The sequence below is a fragment of the Mastigoproctus giganteus genome, chromosome 9, assembly GCF_048544385.1.
Source record: "Mastigoproctus giganteus isolate SK-2022 chromosome 9, ASM4854438v1, whole genome shotgun sequence".
NCBI lineage: Eukaryota > Metazoa > Arthropoda > Arachnida > Uropygi > Thelyphonidae > Mastigoproctus > Mastigoproctus giganteus.
In genome coordinates, this window is record NC_143583.1 from 200,626,993 (window position 1) to 200,649,858 (window position 22,866).

At 38.0% G+C, this 22,866-nt stretch overlaps 1 protein-coding gene across 3 annotated transcripts in view; it reads left to right on the top strand.

The window, feature by feature from the left end:
• The window catches only part of LOC150081022 (KH domain-containing, RNA-binding, signal transduction-associated protein 2-like), a 112,540-nt gene that overhangs the window by 86,287 nt on the left and 3,387 nt on the right, over window positions 1–22,866 (top strand). For 2 of the 3 annotated variants that reach the window (XM_090381066.1, XM_090381065.1), the window contains exon 8: window positions 420–1,759. In XM_090381066.1, coding sequence (XP_090237192.1) covers window positions 420–535 — 116 coding nt within the window. In that variant the 3' untranslated portion in view covers window positions 536–1,759. Of the gene's footprint in view, window positions 1–419; window positions 1,760–22,866 lie in introns of those variants that run through there. The other variant, XR_016547370.1, reaches the window with a different exon arrangement.

A 22,866-nucleotide genomic window follows, 5' to 3' on the forward strand; every position in this document is an offset into this window, starting at 1 on the left:
CAAAAACAAATGGCAGTTTATTCCGAAAACCAACCACCTGAGAGCAGCTTCTGCACTTCTATTTTACAACTGTCTTTTCTCAATTTGAATTTGTGCTCCATCATGTGTGGTCTCAGCAAGAAGAATCCCATCAGCATCGAGCTTTCTCAATCTATTCAAAGCCTTAAACATCCCAATGAGATCAGCTTGCAGGCCTAGTGCGGAGCCTAAATGATTTGCGCTCTCAGTTCTCCCTCATCCATTACTCACAGGAAGTTTAACAACCGATTGCCACCGTAATGACAAAAAAAAAAAAAAAAAAAAAAGAATTTTCCTTTACTATTATTTGCATAAGTGTTAACACCATTTCCAACTATAATCATTTCAGTCATTGCATACTTTCTTCCACTCATGTCGGTATATATTTTTTTTTCCCGCAGATGGATGGGAGGCTCCTCACAACCCAGTCGTTCTGAGCAGAGTAGCTGGAGTCTCCAGGGTCGTGACCCGCTATAGAAACCACCCTTATGCCGCTCCTCCTTCATCGCGTTTCTAACAGCATCGTAGATCTGTACAACACCTACGTTTTCCCGAGCCTCAAAGAACAACGAGTGCTACTTGCTCCACCAAATGGTATCCAGAGTTTTCTAGTGATGTTTATCATGGTTGTCTATACGTTGTGCGCGCGCGCGCCATGCGTATCTTAAACTTTTCATCCCATTTCTGCTCTTATTTGTTCTCTACTGCCACGATACACCTCGGCTACAAACTGATCATTACTGAGCTACCAAATGCATAAATAATTGATCATGGCATGGAAGATTTCCATTTTAGTCGTATTTCCATGTGAACGCCGTATTCAGTGATTCTTTCTTACCAAAAGTATTTTACTTCAAAGGAATTTTTCTTATCTTAAGAACTTATAAGTCATTTGAACAGTAGATAAGTTGCGTGTTTTCAATAGCGTCTTAGATACGAGTAATGAAAACGTTGCCTCACTTTCCATCGATCTCCTTTTCATTCATCCTTCACCCTGCCGTTGAGACTTTTACCAATGAGCAATCTTGCACCGGCAGCCCATATTCTACAAGATCATTCCACCCATCCACTCCATCTTTACACTGGATCATTGAATTATATGCTGTAGTAAACAATATTCAGTTATAATACGATGTACTGTTCCTTAAGTTTCGAAATCATAAATTTTTGCCTTCTCTGAGAGTTCTCTCCTGTTTCGTGGCCTTGGAAAATTAAATTGAGAAATTTCTATTGAAATAGAAACTAAATACCTGAAAATTCATTCGGGGTCTTTCTTCTCAGTTTAATAAAATAATAATATAAATAACACTAGAAAAATAAACTGCAGTCTAAAGTAAACAAGAGTCGCGTGTTTCGGGTCACCAGCAAGTCTTCGAAGTAAATTGCATTGCCTCCATTGCTGTTAATGGACATCTTGTCCACTAAATGAGTTGTAATGAGTTTTATAAAATATAACATGGCAAGTATGGCAGAGCCTTTTGTATCTATATTATTAAATTTCGTTTTAAATCACCAAAAGTGATTGGCTGGCTCCATTAAAGCAGTTTTTACAAATAATTTGATATCAGCCAGATTTCAAGCCGCCAACGTTTTTGGAAGGGAGGCCGAAAGAGGAACTTTACTTTTTAATATATTTTTCATGCATTCTGTTTGAACTCCTTTGGCAATGTGTGATTTTTGATGTTAAAAGATGTGCACTTGTTCAGTTCCTAAAAGATGTTCTGTTCATATGATTGTTTTAGTGATAATCTAAGACGAATGTAAACTTTGAATTGTAAAACGAACTAAAATGATAAATAAAACTTCAGTTTTTCAAAATAAACAAAAAAAAAACTAAGTTCGTGTGCTAAAATTAGTGAAATAAAATATATTTTTAAAAAATCTACAAATCTGTTGCGTATTCTTTTCACATTTTACATTACATGCGTTGGCGATTCCATAAGAAGTCCTTCTTGGCACTGTCTCTAATCGTAGCTATAGAAGTGCTCACAATACAGTACTGAGAAGAGGGAATCCATTTCGGAAGAGATTTTGGAATTTGGTACAAAATATAGGTTATCGAGATTGTTCTGACACCACAACCACGAATGCTTGCTTCTGAACTGGACTTGCAACGTTGAAATGAAATGTTTTCTTTCAATCATTCTGGTTTTTCTGGTCATCAACGCCATCTGACAGAGGCAGGATAATTGATGAATAATTAGAACTAAATATAAATTGATCAATAATTAGAACTAAATATAAACTTTATTAATAATGATATTCAGATGCTTACACAGAGATGGAAATCCGAATACAAATTCCTCCTCCCGAATTTGAAATGGCTTCAAATTGGTTCATTCGAAGCCAATGCAATGTTCAAATGAACATTTGCATTGGATTCAGGAATGCAATGTTCATTTGAACTGTTCAAAGTCATCAGCTTTCTCTGGTATATACTTTCCTAATTCTTCTGAATCCACAGTTGGTCAGTATTTTGTACCCGGAACGGTACTTTTTGCTGCCTATATACGAAAGAAAGCAGCTGGAAAAAATAAACCGTAGTGTTATTAATTTATAAATATCGAATACACAGAAATGAGAAATTTATTCCAGGTATAGTAGGACATTGCAATTTGAAGAAACAGTTCTGTGATGTGCGTCCAAATTATTCTCATTAGTTAGGTGCCACAAATACAAGAGATGAAATAGCATTGCATTACTGTCTCGAAAGATAGTACTGAATCCTCAAAGGTATATACATGAAACTTAGGTCTTTGTGCTCACCTAAAGAAATTGCATGTAGTTTCTTTAGGTAAACATCATCATAAGCAGCTCAGTTTGTGAAGGAAGGTTACGAGTAAGTCCACGACCATGCTCTCTGACTGGTCAGCTTTTTTTCTCTGCAACAACTTCAATGACTAGCGGACACTTTGTTCATACAATCCGATGTCCTTCCTCACAGTGCAACGTCAATAAAGAACTATTGCCGAAGGATACGTTTGTCGATGACTATGCCATAAGTCAAACCTTTTCTACCATTTTTTGCTCTGAAAGCGATAAGACTGCTCCCAGAATCAAATCAAGAAGGAATTTGAGTGTGTGTATTAAGTGATGCGGTACAGGGAAGATAAAAGTGGAGAGTGTTACAACTAAATGAATCTAAGGAGTATAACAAAAATCACTTAAGGCAACTTGAATGGGAAGCAAGCGTGACCGCCCCATTATGGGCGATTTCAATTTACTCTTATAAATTGGAAGACTTGCAGTACTCCATTAAGAAATAGTCTTATTTGGACCATCTAAATGATTATTTCTTGTCATACAAAGTGCAACGGGCTCTAATATTCTCGACCTGGTTCTCACCAAAGATCATAACTGCATCAAGAACTTGACAGTGCTGGAAAAAGTTGTTTCAGTAGGAGAAGGCATTAGAGTGGATTGAAGTATCTTAGATTCTATTAATTGAAGAGACTACTATATGCGATAAGTTCCTTATTTCAAATATATTTACGGTTGAAAGGTTTTTCGAAGCTTGGGTGAAATTGCTGTAAAATAAGTAATATTGCGATCTTGGAGAAGAATATCAGAAAAACTACTAAGGCTTAGGAAAGGAAAGATAGGCTCCTGGTGGGGGGGGGATGAATGGATAGTATTCAACCTTTTTTTCCAAAAAAAGGCTACATATGCGTGCATCAGCATAAGTGGGAATGTTAATGAGGTCAACATTGTATGCCGGGATGATCCCAGACTGGAGAAGCGCCAGTGTCTCCTCAGTCCACAAGAGGTGTTAAAGATATGATGGGCAACTGTAGACAGGTGAGTTTGGACTCGGTAATTTATAAGATCATGGAGTCCATGGTTAAGAATTAAGATTCAAGATCACCTCGATAGAAATCCTTAATGGTTATGGTATGGGTTCGTGAAGAGAAAGCCTTTACTGACCAATCTAGTTAATTATTATTTAGAAAGATACAATGACTAGCAGCAACCTTTTGAGGTAATAATTTTATTATTTGTTTAACTTGGCTTCAGTAAGGCTCTTGATGTAGTTCTTCATGAAATGCTTTTATATGAACTTGTGCAAATTATGATTACTGGTAAAATCCTTCGTTGGGAGCTGGCTAAACTAAAAGATAGAGAACAGGTGATAGTCATAAATGGACATTCTTGTGATTCCCTCCTGGTTCTAAATTTTATTTAATAACATTGTTGAGGGAAAGTTCCTAAAGTTTTCTGATGATTTAAAGTTAGGAAGGGGAGAATCAGGCTATGTTGCTTTATATTTACTTTCTTCCGATAGCGGTCTGTAAAACAGCAACTGAAGATTAATATTATAAATGTAAAGTTTTCGATTTAGGAGGGGGTGAAAGAAACGTTTCAGATGGTCACAAATAATCGACATAGGCTTGTCGCTATTCCCAAAAAGGTGTATGAAGTTATTTAATCAGATCAGAACATTTCTTTTGGTCTTATAACAGTTTTACGTTAAAAGGCTAAAGACAAAAGTTCTTTTTAACTCATAGATGTCATTAACTTCCAAGGTTTTAGTTCTATTTGTAACACTTTGTTTGAAGAGTTTTTACGAACTACAATTATGAAAAAAAATTGGTCTATCAAGGCTGAGGCAAACTCATATTGGGGCTTATATGAAAAAACTCGGTCCTTTTTTCGCAGGTAGCAACTCGAGAATGCTGTTGTACTTTTAGTGACAAAAATATCTTATCGTGTTTATTGAACAATTCTTGGTCCAGTTCTACGATTCATATTTTTAAATAAAATTTAAAAAATATGAATCGTAGGACTGGATCGCGAAATACTTGTATGTGGAATCTTTTAATTCAAAACAGAAAACAAGCTTTGTTGGTAAACTCCTTTTTGCAATTTAAGCCATCCACAAACTGGCAGATCGCAATGGCTGAACTTTAGAAGACCTTTTTTTCGATTTCTGTGCGTAGAGTTTCTGAAACACCAAATAGAAGTACCTACCCTCCTACTCCCTGTCTACCGTGTGATCACAATGGTTCGGTCCACTTCAAAGCATATCCCCACTTCGTATCGCGCGTTTTCATTTCACTGACGACGCACACGCGAAAAGATCCCCCTAATTTCAGCAGTGGAACACATGCGATGTAAATAGCATTTTCAGGTTAGCCACCTTTGTCGGTTCTCTTCCCGCCTTCTTCTTTTGAATTAAGACTGCGTACAAGTATTTTGCAACCAAATTCCAGAGTTTATAGTTTTAAATTAATTTTTCTACTTATTCATTTTTAATTTTGAGATAATTTTGGTCGTCCAGTATTCCACTACAATATGCTCGAGTTTCAATGCTGCACGAAGAACAGGATTTTTGTCAGGTAAGCTTTTGATGTTTGTTTCTCAGCCTTGATGAGGAGTTTTATGTTTCTCCCTTTTGAATTGCACTACACAAGAGGGCCTCCTGAAAACTAAGTTTTATTATTTAAAAGTGAAATGTCGAAAGAACTTTTATACTAATAATGCCCTGAGGATAATCGTGACTGGCCCTTCTGGAATCAAAATTCAGGAATCTTCATAGGAAGTGAAGCAAGATTTACGCTAAAAATTAGCATCACTAACACAATGATTCCACCTTCAGTTCCCCATACTTTCAATGCATGCTTTGAAACAATTTTTTATCTCCTCGATGGCACTGCATTCTGCAAAGTCAATCTGTTTGTTCTTCATTATAATGTTGTAAAGGATTTTGTTAATCTTTTCAAATAAGGAAAGCCATCTTAAACCATTCTCACCAGCCATCTTCACTTCTGTCACCATTTATTCCACATTTGTACTTTTCGCATCCACGAGGAAATAACTCCATCCTACTAGTAAGAGAAACTTGTTTGTTGTTTTTTATGAAATAAAAACAATACAGCCCTGTTTGATTTTCCTTGAACTACAGAGTAAATCAAATTACCGTCATATTGAGTTAGTGTGGTCTGAAGTGATTCTCCCCCACTCTGTAGTGTGGTAGAATCACTACAGTGTTTTTGCCATAAATTGGAAATTATTAGATATGGGGAAGGTGTGATTAGATTTATAGGTGCTTTATGCATTCAACATTTAAAAGGTGCTGCTGACAATATCCGCCATCCTCAGGTAGGTATACAACTCATGCGCCAACATATGATTCTTCGCAATACGCTGAATCATGTCTTGGGTAATAGGTTAAGAACCGCGTGAAAAATATCATGAATTGTGTGAATTCTTTGTGTGTGGAATAAAGTAACTCTTTAGCACTCAAAAACCTCATGAATTGGAATAAAAGTGTGTTAATTGACCATTGATTATAAATTATTAAGAATAGCATAATTGAATAACGTAAGTTTATGAGAGACATCCAAATATCTCTCTGCCCAACTCCGATGAAAGAAAACAACCCTATTGCAATAGGCTACTTACTCTCCTTGGTCGGCTTTTTAAATCTTGTACACCATCTGAATACGGCTAAAACCTAATTTTTAATCTCTCTGGTAAATGCTATATGAAAAAAAGTTTGTCCCCCGCGTTTCGTAAAAGATTCTTTGCAAATTGATATTCGTTCCTTCAACATTTTCCATCAAAAAGATTACGCCTTCATTGCTTCAACGGTCATTCATATTCACGTTGGCATTGGTTACGAAAATGATAAATAAACTAGTTCTTCTTTGACCATGTTATAGTAAAGCAACTGTTTTCATTTGATTATTCGCGAATATCTTACACGAATATTTTGTCTTTCTCATGTGTAGATGAAGATCCGCATGGAAGACTGGTTCACGCCCCTTACAGAGTTCATAGAGTGGAACGTTTTGAGAAGTTGGAGTTTGTCCGATTAGTTCCATTGCTGTTGATGATTTAGAGAGAAAATATGTCAAGACAGATCATGGCACCATGAGCTGTCTTTTGTTATCTAATGATTGTTCTTCTTCACTTATTTCTTTTATTTTGGCGTATTACAGAGATGTGCAACATTGTCCTTCGTTGTCACAAGGTTAGGAATAAAAGGAAAACCTAATGCATGGTACATTCATTGACCTTAACACTGGAAACTTGTGGCAGTGGTAATCAGAGGTCCCATGTATTGCAACTTTTTGCCGTTTGTTCTTTGATAGGGGACTTTCATGCATCCGGTTCGACTGTACCACAACATTTTTTCCCCGAATTGAAGAGCATGAACCAAAAGTCAGGACAGCAAACAGACAACAAACAGATTTAATAACGCATTTGCAACCATGACTGCACGTAATTTGAACTTTCGAAATCTATTTTTAATTAGATTTTTCCCTCGTATATACAAGAGTGCAAATATAAACTCAGAAGTTAATTACCTTTTTAAACTTAAATAATCTTTATTCCCATCGTCAAGTTGCCAGGAGTTCACAAAGAAAAATTCCATTGAGTTCAATCACTATTTCGATGTACCGTTAATATTCGTCTGTTAACTTAGTGTGACTTGAGTCATAAGGTTGAGAATTACTGAGTTAAAGTATTGAGATACGCAATCCAAGAGGTTATGTTCTCACCGTTTGAGGGTGACATGCAATTCTGTTTATAATAGTTCTGTTTTCCTACTTTGCCACTATACGTTGGTAGCATTGTCATCTTTGATCGACACAGCCGATTTTTGTAGAATAGTATGACTGAGGTCACAATAATACTTCCTGCAGTTACTACTGATGGAAGTATTATCGCAACAATATAAATATTTGAAATTTCCGTTACATTGTATTGTTAGGTGCTGCTATAGGTGTTTTCGGAGCAAAAATAAATAAAAGTAAGCGTACGTACCTAAACAATGCAATTGACTGACCGATTTGTAAAATATGGTCCCGTTTTTTAAGAACGTTAGCATATATGCATAATGCGCCTATTGCCTTCACCACGCCTGCTGCCAGCTAGCATGTAACAACTCAACTCTCGGGACGAATTTTCATGGAAATTTATATTTGGACCTTTCAGGTTGAGCATCTCAAATATCATCAAAATCGGACTAATAGAAATGCTACAATTATTTCTTGTCCGTCCGTCTGCATGTAATAACTTTTTTCAGTGGATGGATTTTAAGAAAATTTTATATTTCGCTCTGTAAGGAAGATTTGTCGACCCTTACTATGTTTCATCAAAAGTACACCAATAGAATTCCAGCATTTTTTTTTTTTTTTTTTTTTAATATATATCACATGGGCTATCCATATACTGTAGCTGAATCACTGGATATTAGGCTTGCTTGCTGACATGCGCATAAACAGTGCTTTTTGCTGTAAATCGTGAATTGTTAACGTTTGCTAACTCGTCTGAAATGAAATTACACATTGATTACCTTTTTTTTTTTTAAATGAACTTATATTTTGCAGCAGGTGCAACAATTGATTTTTGTTGAACAACAAAATTATTTGCATTTTAATCGATAGAATTTAACTGCAGCTGAAATTAGTTAATCTTTTAAGCAGCAGAACGTGTCTGTTAAATAGACTGGCCACAACCCAACTTATGATGGTGGCGCGGTGCCCCACTAACCCCCTTCCCTCAAGAGTAAAGTCCGCAGCGTTTTCGCTGCGGAGTTTAGTCTACTCGCGTCCCTACTCCTATCAAATTTTCGTGTATCCCCTCATCGCGAAGGGTGATTTGTCTGTTGTGAGGGGAAAACCGGAGTCAATCACGGTGAAAAACCTCACGACCACGGTTTGAGACCGCCAAACTCAATACTGAATGCCCCTGGTAAAATTCCCATGAGGGTAGCAGCTGGAATCTGTAAATTCGCATCATGGCTAACCTTGGAAATGTCATCACAGGATTTGGAAATAATAAACAACTTTTAATCATCGGCATAAGCCAGCAGATTTGGATTTTCTTGTAGAAGTGGTTGTAGAGATGCTGAAAATATAACACTGAAGAGAACACCTCCTTGAGGAATGCCTGTTGTGCTTGTGACGAGAATATTATCAGTATTAGTGGGGAGGATGAGATTTCTATGATTTAGGCTGTACTGTAGATAGGATATAACCATTGTGTCAATGAGGAAGTGATTTTTCAGTATTTCGATGGCTTTCTTGTGATCAATGTTGTCGAAAGCACCTTTGATGTCTAAGTAAAAGATCGCATTGTGCTTTATCCTGAAATGCAGTTTGGATGCGCACAATGGTTTCAGCTAGGCTTGTTGTAGGACCAAAATGTATGTTGGCAGGTGCATTAGCGAAGATCGCATCCTGAAGCATGATCTTATCAATGATTTTTGCGATTATTGACGATACCTTATATGGTTATTACTACTAGCCTGTTTTGGAATCATAGTAATTCTAAAAGTCTTCCATAGTCTTGGAAGGAATGGCTGGGAGATGCAACTGGAAATAATATGAACTAAAGAATCAATGATGAATGCACTGGACATCTTAATAAAACTAAGGATGCCGTCAGGGCCTTCACTACTATCAATTCGTAATTGGTTAATAATTTTCTGAACTGTATTCTTGTTTACAAGTTGGTTGATTAGCAGGGCTTGACTAGGAAGAATTTCATGTTGCACGCTATTTGTGTGTTTATAAGAATTGAATTCTTTAAATCTCTTTTGCATATCTTCAGTGCAGATGTCAAAACTGCATGTTTCTATATTGATTTTTATCCATTCCAAAGTCTGGTCATGCCGCAAGGTAGCGCTTGTTTTTGAAGAAAGTGCTCTTTTATTATGCTCGAGTCTGAACGTTAAATAATTTTTGTGTGCCTGAATTTTTTTTAGTTGAAACAAAGCTCTGTTCTTTTTATACTTTATGTATGTTGATGAAGTGCCGTACTTCTTCCACTGCCTGTGGCATTTTTGTTTCCATTTAAAGTATGGTTTTAGATGAGATTTGAACCACGGTTTGTATTGAAAAGAAAGTCTCTTACAAGTTTGGATGCTGAATTAGAAAAGATTAGAAAAGTTTAAGAGAATCCCATGGATAGTATTTTAAGAGCTTCAAAAACTTTTCTTTCTGAATGAATTGATGATATTCTTTTAGTGATTTCTAGAGGAGGGCGAGGATTCCCGCAGCAAATTTTTGCTTGCAATTCTATACTTTTGTGGTCAGATCTAAATGTAATGTTGCTGCTACGTTTTTCTTGAAGTTGAAGATTAGAGTAAACTAGATCGAGCGCTTGATTACCTCTTGTAGCAGGGATGTTGATATTTTTAGCTGCTAGAACTAATAAGGAGTCGGACAGCAACTTCATTTGTAAATTATATTTGGGCAGGGGAAGGTTAAAGTCGCCCATAATAATTATGTTAGATTGAGACTTATGAACAGTGGTGATCCAGGTTAATACTTCGTTAATGATATCATCAGTAGGTCCAGGCGGAATATAAATATTATATATTTGAAGTAGGGAATCTTTAACTTGGATCAGAAGAGAAATTCCTTCAAAGTTGTAGGTGTTAATACCTTTAATGTTGGATTTTAAAATAATTGTTGACCCTCCACCTCTTCGATTAATCCTAGATGTCATGTATGGAGTGTAGTTGATTATTCGGCAGTAGAAAAACATCCTGAAGAGGTTCCTGCATCCATGTTTCAACTAAAGAAATTATTTCATGAGTTTCTTCAACCAAAAGTGCTATAAGCGTAGAGTTTATTTTTACGCTTCTTACATTCTGAAGAAAAATGTTGAGATTAACATAGGTGTTAGAAGGATGTTCGCAAGTATTAGGAGGAAGGATAAATGGACTATGATGCGAACCCGGACTGGTATTCTTTAGCTATGCAGACAGTTCTTTTCACAAAAAAAGAGAGATAGTAATAATGCATGTCACCCAGTGCTGAAGTTTTCAAAAAAAATCTGCTAAAACATACAAATGTTTTTAAACCATTTCTTCAACTACCCTTCACCATAACCTTGTGTGAAGCACTGATAGGAAAACGCAGGGGTCAATTTTCGTATGCACGAGGGTCGGGCACGCAATCAAACTTCACGTGGGGTTACAGTAATCTATATTATCAAACCACTCTGGAACAGAGTAACTAGGGAATGGCGCCAACCAACCCAATCGATCAGATTAGGTTGTCGACCTGCGAATACGCTGACCTCTATCGGAAAGAAATCATCTGTCTATCAGATGAATATCGAGACTGTCGTTTCCATTTAATATCGTACTATCCATTTCGGTTGATGCCAACTGTAAGGATAACGTGTTACCACTGCCTCGTGAGCTGTGGCGCTGGTATAAGACCAGCATGAAAAGAACGTATGCTTTCGCCACGAGGAAAGTTTTATATACTAAGGGTTTTGTCTCCCTTACGCTCTTGTACATGGAAATTCTTTCTTCGCGGTAGCTACACGTAATTAAATAAATTACAGGAAGATTCTGTTGGGTCACTAATGTATAAAGTTTCAGCAGTGTCCATCACCTTATAATAAGCAACACATTGCATCCGTATAAGATCCACTTCGAGATCTGCATGGAGGTGATTAACTGGAACCGATGAAAGAATTCTGGGAATGGCTTCTGCAAGATCAATGTCTTTCGATATCGTTTAGCGACAAGGCCTCTTTTTATCTTAACGGTCACGTGAACAGACACCCTGAGATATTGGACTGATGGAAAGTCGATGTGGACGAAAGCATCGCCCGTTCAGCATGGTTCACGGAACAGATGGTAGAAATAAATCTGGCTATAATTCACCAATGCCTCCCCCCCCCTTTCCTCAACGATACTACATTATTCAAACGCATGGCCATGTTCTTCCAGCAGGATAATACACTTCGCGCCCGATAGTTCTTTGGAAGATTCCTGATATAGTAAAATCCGGCTTCAATGAAAATTTCATTATAACGAAAATATTTTCAGACTAGTGCTTTGTTTGAAAGAATTTTAAACGAAATTTTCAGTTCAACGAATTACCGTATTTTCCAAAGTCCATCTGTGCCTAAAGAGGATTGGTTAAAAAATGATTATGCTTTTTCTTTATTACCTCGAGGGTAATTTAAAAAAGTGCTTTCCATGTTTCTGAAATAAGCAGTTTTTAAGTACATCAAAATCCATTTTACCATTACTAAAATCCGTTTAACCTGTGCCTTCATTGACTTTCCTTTTTAATTAAATATCAGCTGTGTGAAACTTGACTTTCTCTTTCCTTTCCGCATGCTTTCAGACCTTTATTCTGTTCTTGTGCTGTTGAAGCTTCGCATTTCTGCTTGGAGAACTACCCAATCCCAGGCATTTAGAAGTTCCCCAATAACTGCTTTTTATCTCTAAATCATTTGCGCGTTCTGCCAGTACCACTGACCTGTACCGAATGACCCGATACTTAAAATTCTCGCAGGGCTATTTTTGGCTCGCTAAGACGCATCACCTGTGGTGGAATGAAAAGCAAAAAAAAACCCCGAATCTGAAACCCAGCGAGTCATTCGAATGAGTTGCCAGATGTATGGGGGCATTGTTTTCACGGTGGCCACTTGGCAGCGAGTGCTTCGCTGTTGTTCAGTGGGAAAAAAATTAACTTCACCTCAAAGGACGAAGAATGCAGTGTGATCATCGAGGAAAAGCTTTGTACGGCTATAAAAAAAACTCGTATAAGCCAAGAAATTAAAATAAGTCTTCCATACTATTTAAGAAAATAACGCGCGCGCGCGCACACACCTCGACACCTAACCAATCTACTTATATTTTCACCATCAATGAAATCTAAATGCTAGTGGCGAAACTACCATACGGCCAAGTTTGTCATCGCTGGGATCCAACGATTGATTAGGTGTTGTTAAAGATCACATGGGCTCTTTGGTAATGTGGTGGAGGATCCATAATGTATAGCATTTTGCCACCGCTAATGCGGACATGGAAGGATTTAAATTCGCTTAACAGCAGCAAGCATTATCCTCTTTTTTTTTTTTAAAAGTCTATTTTTATTTATTGTTTTAATAAAATATTTATTGAAATACAGTCTGCTCAATTAATAAAATTAATCGCATTTCATTTTTTATCTCATCTTTCGGGAAACTTGCAGTCAGATGCACTATAGCTTGATTATAAGTGAAATTGCCCTCCGTGACGGTATGGTGGTTTCGCCAACTGTTTGCAGAGAACTCTGTTCTATTTCCATCATAGACTGGAGGAATTTCTGAAGACCTCTTCAAAAGAAACTTAGTCGATATTGAGAGGAGGAATTTATTCCTGTCTTTTGGGGACGCATAAATCAAAATTAAAAATTAGAGTACAAACCAAATAAAAATAATATCTAAGAAGATTGCACAAAAGTGTCGAAGAACTGGACTGCAACTTCAATTGAACCCGACTGTAAAATTTGAACGTTGCATCCCTGCTGCTTTGTTATTTTACAGTACTATACAATAAAGCAGACATAAACAATATTCATACACAGAAATGTTGATCATCCTAAGCAGGTTTCTCACTTTAAATTTACAAGGTTCAACTTTAATGTGATGAGTGATTGGTTTTTATTGTGCTTCTTCTGTTGTTGCATTGGTTGAGGAAACACGCTTAACTCAGTATTAGCAAGAGTCGTGCAGGAATTGGAGTATCCTGCTGTTAATTATTAGACTGAATTTTTAGTTTAAGTTTGTGAAAACGAGTAACCGATTTCAGAATCAATGTTTTACTGATTATGGAAAAATACTGCAGTGCTCGTCATTGAAATTGCACTTCTCAAAAAAGAGGTTCATCTTTGAGCTCAAAGTGAGTGGAGTGACAAGTAGAAAGAAATGATCAAGTTTGTGCATCAATTCTACATTTTGAATAACGCTCAGGCGACGTTACTTGGTTTTTGACCCGGAAACTCCGGTTTTTGTCCAACAAATAGTAACCAACCATTTACTGAAGAAATTGTAATCAAGTTTAGTCTTAGAATAGCTGCATCATCTGCACCAGGGGATGCTACGCCACTAAGAGGAAGTCCTGTTTTATTATTATAATTTTAATTAACAGTTTTTTTTCATTGGCGAAGAGTTATTTATTCGAAGTAGTACAATATCATGGTAACTCCTTGTGAAGTAGTAACAATATGAGATGTACTTAATGATGCCAATTCCTAGTTACTTAGTAGCTGGCTGCGTGTCGAAATGATGCACTTGCACTAACTTACACGTTACAGGACGGTACAAGTAAAGATATTTTACTACGGGTACTTCTGATTTTCAGAGAATTTTTTTGGATACCCTAAGGGCGTTGTATATTCCAATAGTAGTTTCCGAGAAGAAGCTTAGGAGGCTGTTTGCTTTTTGAGGATGTTGCGTGTTGGAAGATGATTCTTCCAGATGTGCTGGACCAAGCTATCTTGTTCACAATGAGCATGGAATCCAGCCTTCCAGTTGATAGTTGGGTGAGCGTGTGAGCAGTTAAAGTCAGACTGTTGTCCTACATGAAACCGGCTCCAGATGAGTGCACCTTTTGCACATTGTGGAGTCATAATTAGGCATTTCTGCGCCCACCGAGCCTTCGTGGGTAGCACAGTTGGTTGAATTGACGCCCTCCCCACACCGGGTGGAAAAGACCTGGGTTCGAATAGGAATTTTTATGGGCCTTTTTGACAACGTGGCTGAGCTACTGTCTCAAGAGAGGGTAGCATGGTTTTTCTCCCGGAAACTCGGGTTTTTGTCAAGCAAACAGAAACAGTATATACAGAACAATATGGCCTTAGAGCAAAATAAACATAAATTAAAATAAATAAGTAAATAACGAAAGGTGCAGGTAAAATACTACGTGCAAGATGCGTGTTATGCGCTGTTATTTTTGGTATTTCAAAATTAAAGAAAGAATAAATGGTGCGCCCGAGCACCTCTTGCCCGTCATGGGTACGGTTCTGGTACCTTGTGTATAACTTGTTTGATCTGCGTGATGAAAATATTATATATGAAAATTTACTTCTGCAGTTCATTGTACCTTTTTAGAATTCGCCCTGTGTGCTCAATTTTAATTTCTCTCTGAACCAAAAAGGAACAAAATTCTATTACTACTTTAACCTATAAGTGACATCAGTTGTCGCTTGAAATTAGTGTGTTGTCCTTTGGAAGATACTATAAGTCAAATCGACAAGCACAAATCTTTTATTAATAATGCCAAGGTGATCCTCTGAAAGAAGTTACATCTCTGCTTATCTTTGTAATTGACATTGCCAACTTATGCAAGGGTTTGTCCAGACAAAAAGAAAGAGTAAACGAAAGACTGGGTTGGTTGGTTGTCGCTTAGTTGTAATGGTCATTAGAGCCACGTGACAACCAACACGGAAGTAATCTCCTTCCTTTGTCACTTAACTTGCAAGTTCCCTATGATTATAACCCACGTTATTAATTGTTAGCGGAGGAAAGTTCAGGAATTCTGTTTCCTCGAAGATTCAGATTATTTTGGAGAAAGTAGGCCAAGGCATTGTGTGGTCTTTCCCTCCCTCCCCGATTCTCGTGGACATCTTTCTTTCGTGGGAAATGCGTGGATAGTAATTAGTGGTAGGTGAAATATGCTGAACAGGTTACTGCCTGTTCTTGCCTTTGCTCACTTTGATTGTTAAAACAAATCATTAAAAAGTTTTATTTTATTGTTTTTTTTTTTTTCAGGGTCATTAGAAATCATTGTAATACATGACCTACACTCATGAAATGAATGTACTAATTAAAAAAAGACTGGACTTTGCTAAACACAAAGAAGAAATTATTGCACACGCATTTATGAAAAGTGTAAATATTTATGCCTCAGTATTTATGATAATTCTGTTTCTCCAACATTCATTTTATTCAACAAAGTTTATTTATTCATATTTGTAATAAAAGTCAATATCTGAACAGTGGATTGCTAGAAAGATGTACACTTCACACGGGTTATACCCAGTATGATGAGCTGCCAAAACCTTAACAACCGATCGATTCCCTATAAGAAGTTCTAATTTAAGGGATTTAGAATTAGTAAAAGCATATGATGTAAGAAAGCAAGCTTATACAGCATCAGCAAAAAAAACCTACCAAATTTCACCCATCCATTCGCTCCAAAAGTTTGTCCAGTTCTTCCTTGAATTTATTTAAGCTATCCACTTCCACAAAAAAAGATGGAAGCCTGTTCTACCAATCAACTACCCGCTGGCTAAAGGCAAACTTCCGCACATCTATTCTATAACTGTCTTTCCTCAATTAGAATTTACGCCCCCTCAGGCGATTATTCTGAGCAAGAGGAAGAATCCCATCAGCATTGAGCATGCTCAAACCATTCAAGGCTTTCTACACCTCAATCAGATCACTTCGCGGGGGCCTCCATAGGCTACAATTTGCAGAGCTTAAGCCTTTCTTGGTAAGAGCAACCTTTTTATTCCCTCACCAGTCTCGTTGCCCTTCTCTGTACTCGTTCCAGCAGCTCTACACCCTTCTTAAAATGAGGCCTCCAGACCTGTATGCAATACTCAAGGCCTGCCCATTGCCTTATACAAAGGGATAATCACCTTCTTATCCCTAGAAAAATTCCTGTATATCATTGGCAAGACCCAATGAGCTGGTTTGGCAGCCTGTCTGCACTGCTCAGAAAACTTTATTTCTGAATGCACAATTACTCCCGTGTCTTTTTAACACACATGTACCTGCGACAAATAATAAGCACGCGCACATAGTACATAACTCCTGACCTAGCTGTTATAGAAATTAGCGTTCCTCTGCATAGTTTATTTTGCACAACGTTTTATTTTCGACACCATTTTATGATTAATATTATTCGGTTTTGAGATCATGTTATAGCATTTGTTTTCGTAAAATTTTTTAAAATTCGCATTATCCTGAATTTTAAATAAAGTTTATCGCGTCTATAATTTGTGTGTTCATCTGTTGGTTTGCTGGACGAAAAGCCTGAGTTTGGGGAAGAAAATATCATCAAGAAACCCTGGTTTGAGACCGACTGACTCAGCCACGTTGTGAAAAAAGCCCATTAATCGATTTGTGGTAGCTGTATGTTTTTTTAATCTAAAAAAATTCGACTATTTTCGGCTTTCAAAGTTGACAAGCCAATAATGAATATAAGCAGCTTAAGGACAAGATAAATTAACATCTCAATATTGCCTCAGCACAAAACTTAACTACCAGAAGAAGTATAAATACAGTGAAAGGAATACGGTGTAAATAAATCTCGTAAATTCGGCGCAATATTCCTGGTGAGAGTGAGATTATTTTAAACAAAAGATGTAACTGGCAAGGTTTTTCTTTGATTCAGGGATTGACTTAAAGATAGGAGACAGTGGATGGTCATAAATAGAAACTCTAGAGTTGACAAATGTACTAAGTGAATTTCCTCAAGTATTAATGTTGAAGCCCACTGCTTTCTAATTTATCTTAATAACATTGACGAGAGAGTACAGGGAGAAGTTGTCAAACTTGCAGATGATTTGAATTTAAGAAAGGGCGGTTAACTTCCGGAACCAGGCCATTTTGCTTTAAAATGACCTGAATCGATTAAAGAACATTTGTCTAAAACTATATGCACTTGACAATTATTATGTTGTGCAGGTTAAAAAATCTGAAAGACTCAAAGGGGAGTCTTACTGTGCGCTTCAGACTGACTGACTAACTAAAGCCTCAGTTGAAATGCTTCCAATGAATCACCGACCGCGACAGTGTAAATCCTCCATTTTCATTCATACGAAGTAATAGAGCCGATTTCCAGGCTATCAAAATTGTTAGGGCATGGCTCAAGATAACGATTTTCCTCTTGAAATGAGATATTTTAAAAGGTTGGGATGTTGAGTCGCTTAGAGAATTAATTTACAGATAAAAGATTTTTTGTCAGCGAGTGCAGCTACTTAATTATGGCACAGAACTGTACATTTTTCAACAGGGTGAAGACTTGTCCATAGAGGCCTGCATCTTCTGTCCAGTTAAACTTCTGGACACATGCAAAAAATATTTTCCTCCACATGTTTTACTGATTCTGCTGTCATGCCCTATTGTTACCGTTGAACGAAGAGAGTAAACAGCGTGATTACACCGAAAAGACAGAATTCGTGGGATACATGGTTCATGGCAACGCGATGCTGTTACTCCTCTCGCTAGAGGACGAACCCACAGCTTGGCAGATATAAAGGTACACTGCATTCACGTAGACGGTAATTCGATGTCAGTATGGATAAACGTCGTGAGTTAACCGACTTTGAAAGAGGGATGGTAGCAGGTTCCCGACGGGAACCTGCTACCTCGGCGATAGAGTGATGCATCACTCTATCGCCGAGGTTCTACAGAAATTGCACTATCCCCGTTCGACCGTATCGGGAATACTCCATTTCCGGAATAACATCTCATCGCGGACAGTACTGTGGGCGGAGAAAGGTGGTGGATGAACGTGGCCGTCGACATCTGGTCTGCCTCGCATTGTCTCAGCCAATCGGAAAGCAACAGTGGCACAAATCACCGCCGACTTCAACGAGGGAAGTGGCAGAGTCGTCTCCACCCAGACTATCAGGTGATCATTACCCCCAATAGGTTATGGGAGTCGCCGACTCATCAGAGTCCCATTACTAACACCAGGACACAGGACTCTACGTCTCAACTGGGCGAAAGAACATCGGCACGGACCTTGAATGATTGGAGACTGGTCTCCTGGTCCGATGAGTCAGTTTTCAGTCATTTGGAGTGGACGGGCCCTAGGGGCGTATGTGGCGGAAACCGCACGAAACTATGCACCAGTTATGCCAACAAGGTACTGTTCAGGCAGGTGGACGGTTAGTAATGGTCTGAGGTGTGTCCAACTGTCAGAGGTTAGAACCTCTGGCACGTCTAGACGCATCTATGAACGGTATAGGTTAGTGGCATAGTATTTAGGTTCAGGCGCCACCGGTGGTTTCCCACATCTGCACCATATGTACTCTGTGATGAAATGCAGAACTACTGCACAGCCAGAAAAAAAGTGTAATGTCTGGTTAATGTAGTATTGTGCTTTGTTCTGTTGTTGTCTGGCTGCTTGGCAGCGGGGCCCCTACTGGGACTCCACGTTGCCCGCCACAACCACTGGGAGGTGAGCCAGGCTGCCCATTATACTCTGGCTGCCTCTGCCAGGGTTGCCTAAGCTACCTGACAGAAGCCATAAAAAAAAAAAAAATTATAATAAAATAAAAATAAAATAAAAAAATAATAATAATAAAAATGGAGAGTGAAAATAAAATAAAAAAGTTGAGGCTGTTAAATAAAATAAATAAATAAATAAATGAAAATAAATAAAATAAGAAGATAAGAGAGCATATGGGGGGAGTAAGAGAAGAAGAGGTCAAAAGTGGGGAACAGTAGTTGGAGTGGACCAAAGAGGGAAGGCAGTCCACTATAAGGAAGAGGATGGAGAAGGGAGTTGAAAATTACAGGAGCAGGTGCTCCTGTGAGTATCCTGCACCCAGGGTAAATTGCATTATCCTATCCCAGTAGGGGATCGCAGGGGTGGCGCGTTATTCTGTTCTGCTCTGAGTTCCGCAAGTCTTGCTCTTCTACAATTGAAAACAGCCTGGGCGTAGCGTGTTAAGGCTAGGTATGTGGCCTCTTCTTGAAGGCCATCTTGTTGACTCCTGATTGCGGGGGTTTCCTTGAATCTCTGTGAGAAATTGAAGTCTGGCGTTGTCGTAAGTGAGACACTCGTACATAAGGTGTTCCCAGGACTTCTCTTCACCACAGTGGCAATATGGGTTATTTTCTATTCCCATGGCTGTTAATTTTTGCTGGAACGGTCCATGGCCTGTAAGCAGGAAGGTGACTTGCAATCCAGGCGAGTACCAGGGAGGTATAGGTTGCGTGTCCATCCTTGCAGACCATTTGCATCCCTTCATGGTCATCGTTCACCCACAGGGCAATGGTCTCTTCCAGCAGGACAATGCGCCACCCCAGAGAGCCGCCGTGACTAAAGCATGGTTCAAAGAGCATTCTGCAGATTTCGCCACTATGGAATGGCTTTTCCGTTCACCGGACATGAACATCCTGTGGAGCATCTTTGGGATTCTGTGGAAAGGTCCGTTCGAGCTTTGGATCCTCCACCCAGGAATGCACGAAATTATGAACAGCAGTGCAGCAAGAATGGTTGAAAATACCTGTGGAACGCTTTCGTGAACTAGTGGACTCAATCCCTCGCTGTGTGACTGCCCTTATCCGGGCGAAAGGTGGTCCTATTCGTTACTAGTTAGGTATCCCATGATGTCTGTCCACTCAGTGTAGTATACAGGCGATTTCAATGGGGTTTATGCAGCGGAATTAAAACAGAAAAAAATGCATTTGGAAAATGTTAGCTAGACAATATGAAGACGCTTGAGATGTTACTTCTAAGAGAAGAGTTACTTATCCCAAAGGTTAGTTCTACTACCCTTTTTTTTTTTACTTTTATCCCAAAGATTAGTTCTACTACCTTGAATAACTGCCATCGAAGACGGTTGAATCCGGGACTGCATTGTGCGTTTCTTCTGACGGGCGGCCGGCCGATATTCCAGAAACTTTTTCAGTTGTGTTTCAGAGTGCAATGTATGTCACCGGAGGGAAATAAAATCATGGAAGATGTAATTTTATCACTGCTAGCACCATCATGAATCGAATGGCAAATTTGTTCGAATGGTGGAGGGATATGAGATGAAACTCTTGGTTTTAGATTAACAGAAACCCATGAACTGCTAAAAACAGCTTTCGAAGAAGATACTGGGTATCTTGCTGACTCTAGAAAAGATATATTTTCATATAGAGGTTCCACAGAGAAATCTCGGAGAAAATTATGCTATGCTGGAAACGCTTTAAAGCTTTTTATTCACAAACTCGTATAGTGGCTGCAACAAGTACTGTTTTATGAAGCAAACTTCCCCTCCCCTCATCAATTAAAAAAAAAAAAAACAACCAATTTTAGGCAACAGAACATTGATTAGAAATTGCCACCGATCCTAGACAATTGTCTTCCTTGTTTATGCATAAATTCAACTTTGAATACTTTGTATATTCTTCTTGGCTCTTTAAATTTTTGCCTGTCTCTAATTAATCATCTGAACCTGAATGTTCCTGTTATTCCTTCTCAAAAGCAGCCACTGGGTCAACTCCTTGATTTCTATTTGGTTCCATTACTCTCTACTGAAGTTTGTATTAAATTTTATTTGTGTTTATTAAACGCTGTTCAACATAGTGTTAATTATCAAACGTCGGCTCTCCATGTCCTTTTCCTCCCCCTTTCTTATCCCTTTCCACTTTTTAATGTATCATTTAACTTGGTCCATTACTTAAGGCCAGGTTATTTTATTGCCCTCAGGTTTTTGGTATTGAGGAAAACGTCTTCCTATGTATTAGATTTTGGTGGTTAGTGATGGCTGTTAAAATATATCCCTAATATAACAGATTTTCATAAATATGTAAAATTCGGTCATTTCTTCTTGTTCTAAACTTGACTATTGATTTCTCCACCACTGAAATTCAGTTGTCGCTATTTGAGACAAATAACCTTGGAACTGAAATAGAGTTCTTACTTCAAATAGCTCACCAGGCCATTTAAGGCACTTCCTTAAATGGCTTTGTATTACAGCTGACCGAGAATCTGGCATTAATCGCTTAAATATCTTTTAACCTTAATATCAGATTCCTGTAATGCACTTGAACCATGCGAGGAAGTTCCATTCACAGGAACTAAAGTCGCAGCGCTTTTGCAGATGTCTGCTTATCAGGGAGAGAAAATTGCCTGGCAACAGATTGCTGTCCAAAATTGAATTTAAAATATCAAATATCACACAACGTTATAGGACAATGTCAGTTCATCATAAACTGATTTTCCATTCTGCTAACTTAATAATCAAACTAAAATTGTTCCAAAGAACTTTTGAAATTTTTTTGAACTATTTGTGAACACAAAGTTGATTATCCACTTGTATCGATTCATTGAGACCAACCGATAGAATAAAAGATTTATTTTATTCTGTTGCTTAAAAATGTGCGGAATTAAGTGTGTACTAGAGCCCTCTATAAAATCAATTAGCAAATTTATTTGCAGTTTATAGAAACGTAAAAAGAAAATAAACATTAATCAAATCTAAAGCTAACCAAATTTTTAAAATTTAAGAGATGTATTAAATTGTAAATGTTCAAACTATTCTTAGCGAGCCACGATAATAACAGACTTATCGATTTACTTGTAATGAAGAATTTTTTTCATTTTCATTCGTTTATTAATTACAAACAATATACAGTCTCAAGATTATGTACATCAAGTATATACGTGATTTATATACATATAATTAGATGCTCTGTACATATCATTAAACACTCATATGTGTGTGTAAGTGTGTTCTTTAATCAGGGTAGCTCCCAGGCATAAGCCCAGCTCTACCTTGAGAACTTTTGAATATGTGGTCTTTACAAAGCAGGCCTACAAAAGTATGTTGAATTACCTGGGTCTGATTTTTTTACCAGGGTGAGTGTAGCAAGCCCGCTCCCCGGGTTGCCCATACCAGGGAGCCAGCAGGAAAAAAAAAAAAAAAAACACTAATAATCAATAGTCTGGATGGCACAACTATAAAATTCAAAATTCACAGGTCGACTGAATATTTCTTCATTTGCTGTTCCACATGCACTGGAACCTCCAAACCCAATAAAGATACTGTCCAACTATACGCCATGGATAATAGAACAATTAGAGCACCAGAACCGATGCAATCAGGTCCAGAATCCAGAAGGAAGTCTTCATTATCATTGCACAAAAGACAACTAACCAGACCCAACGCCACGAATCAGGTCCAGCACTCCAGCTGCTAGCCAGAGGTAGAAACCAATGGTTGAACGCAACGTTCTCCAAAATCACAGAACCGACAAAAAGAATCGGTAGTTTCAACAAGAAACTCCACGAAGACAATCCAGACACCAGTTTTCCTCTCAAAGAAAGGCTCTAAGAACAGTTCTTCTTGAATGGTGAAAGTGTGTTTAGGG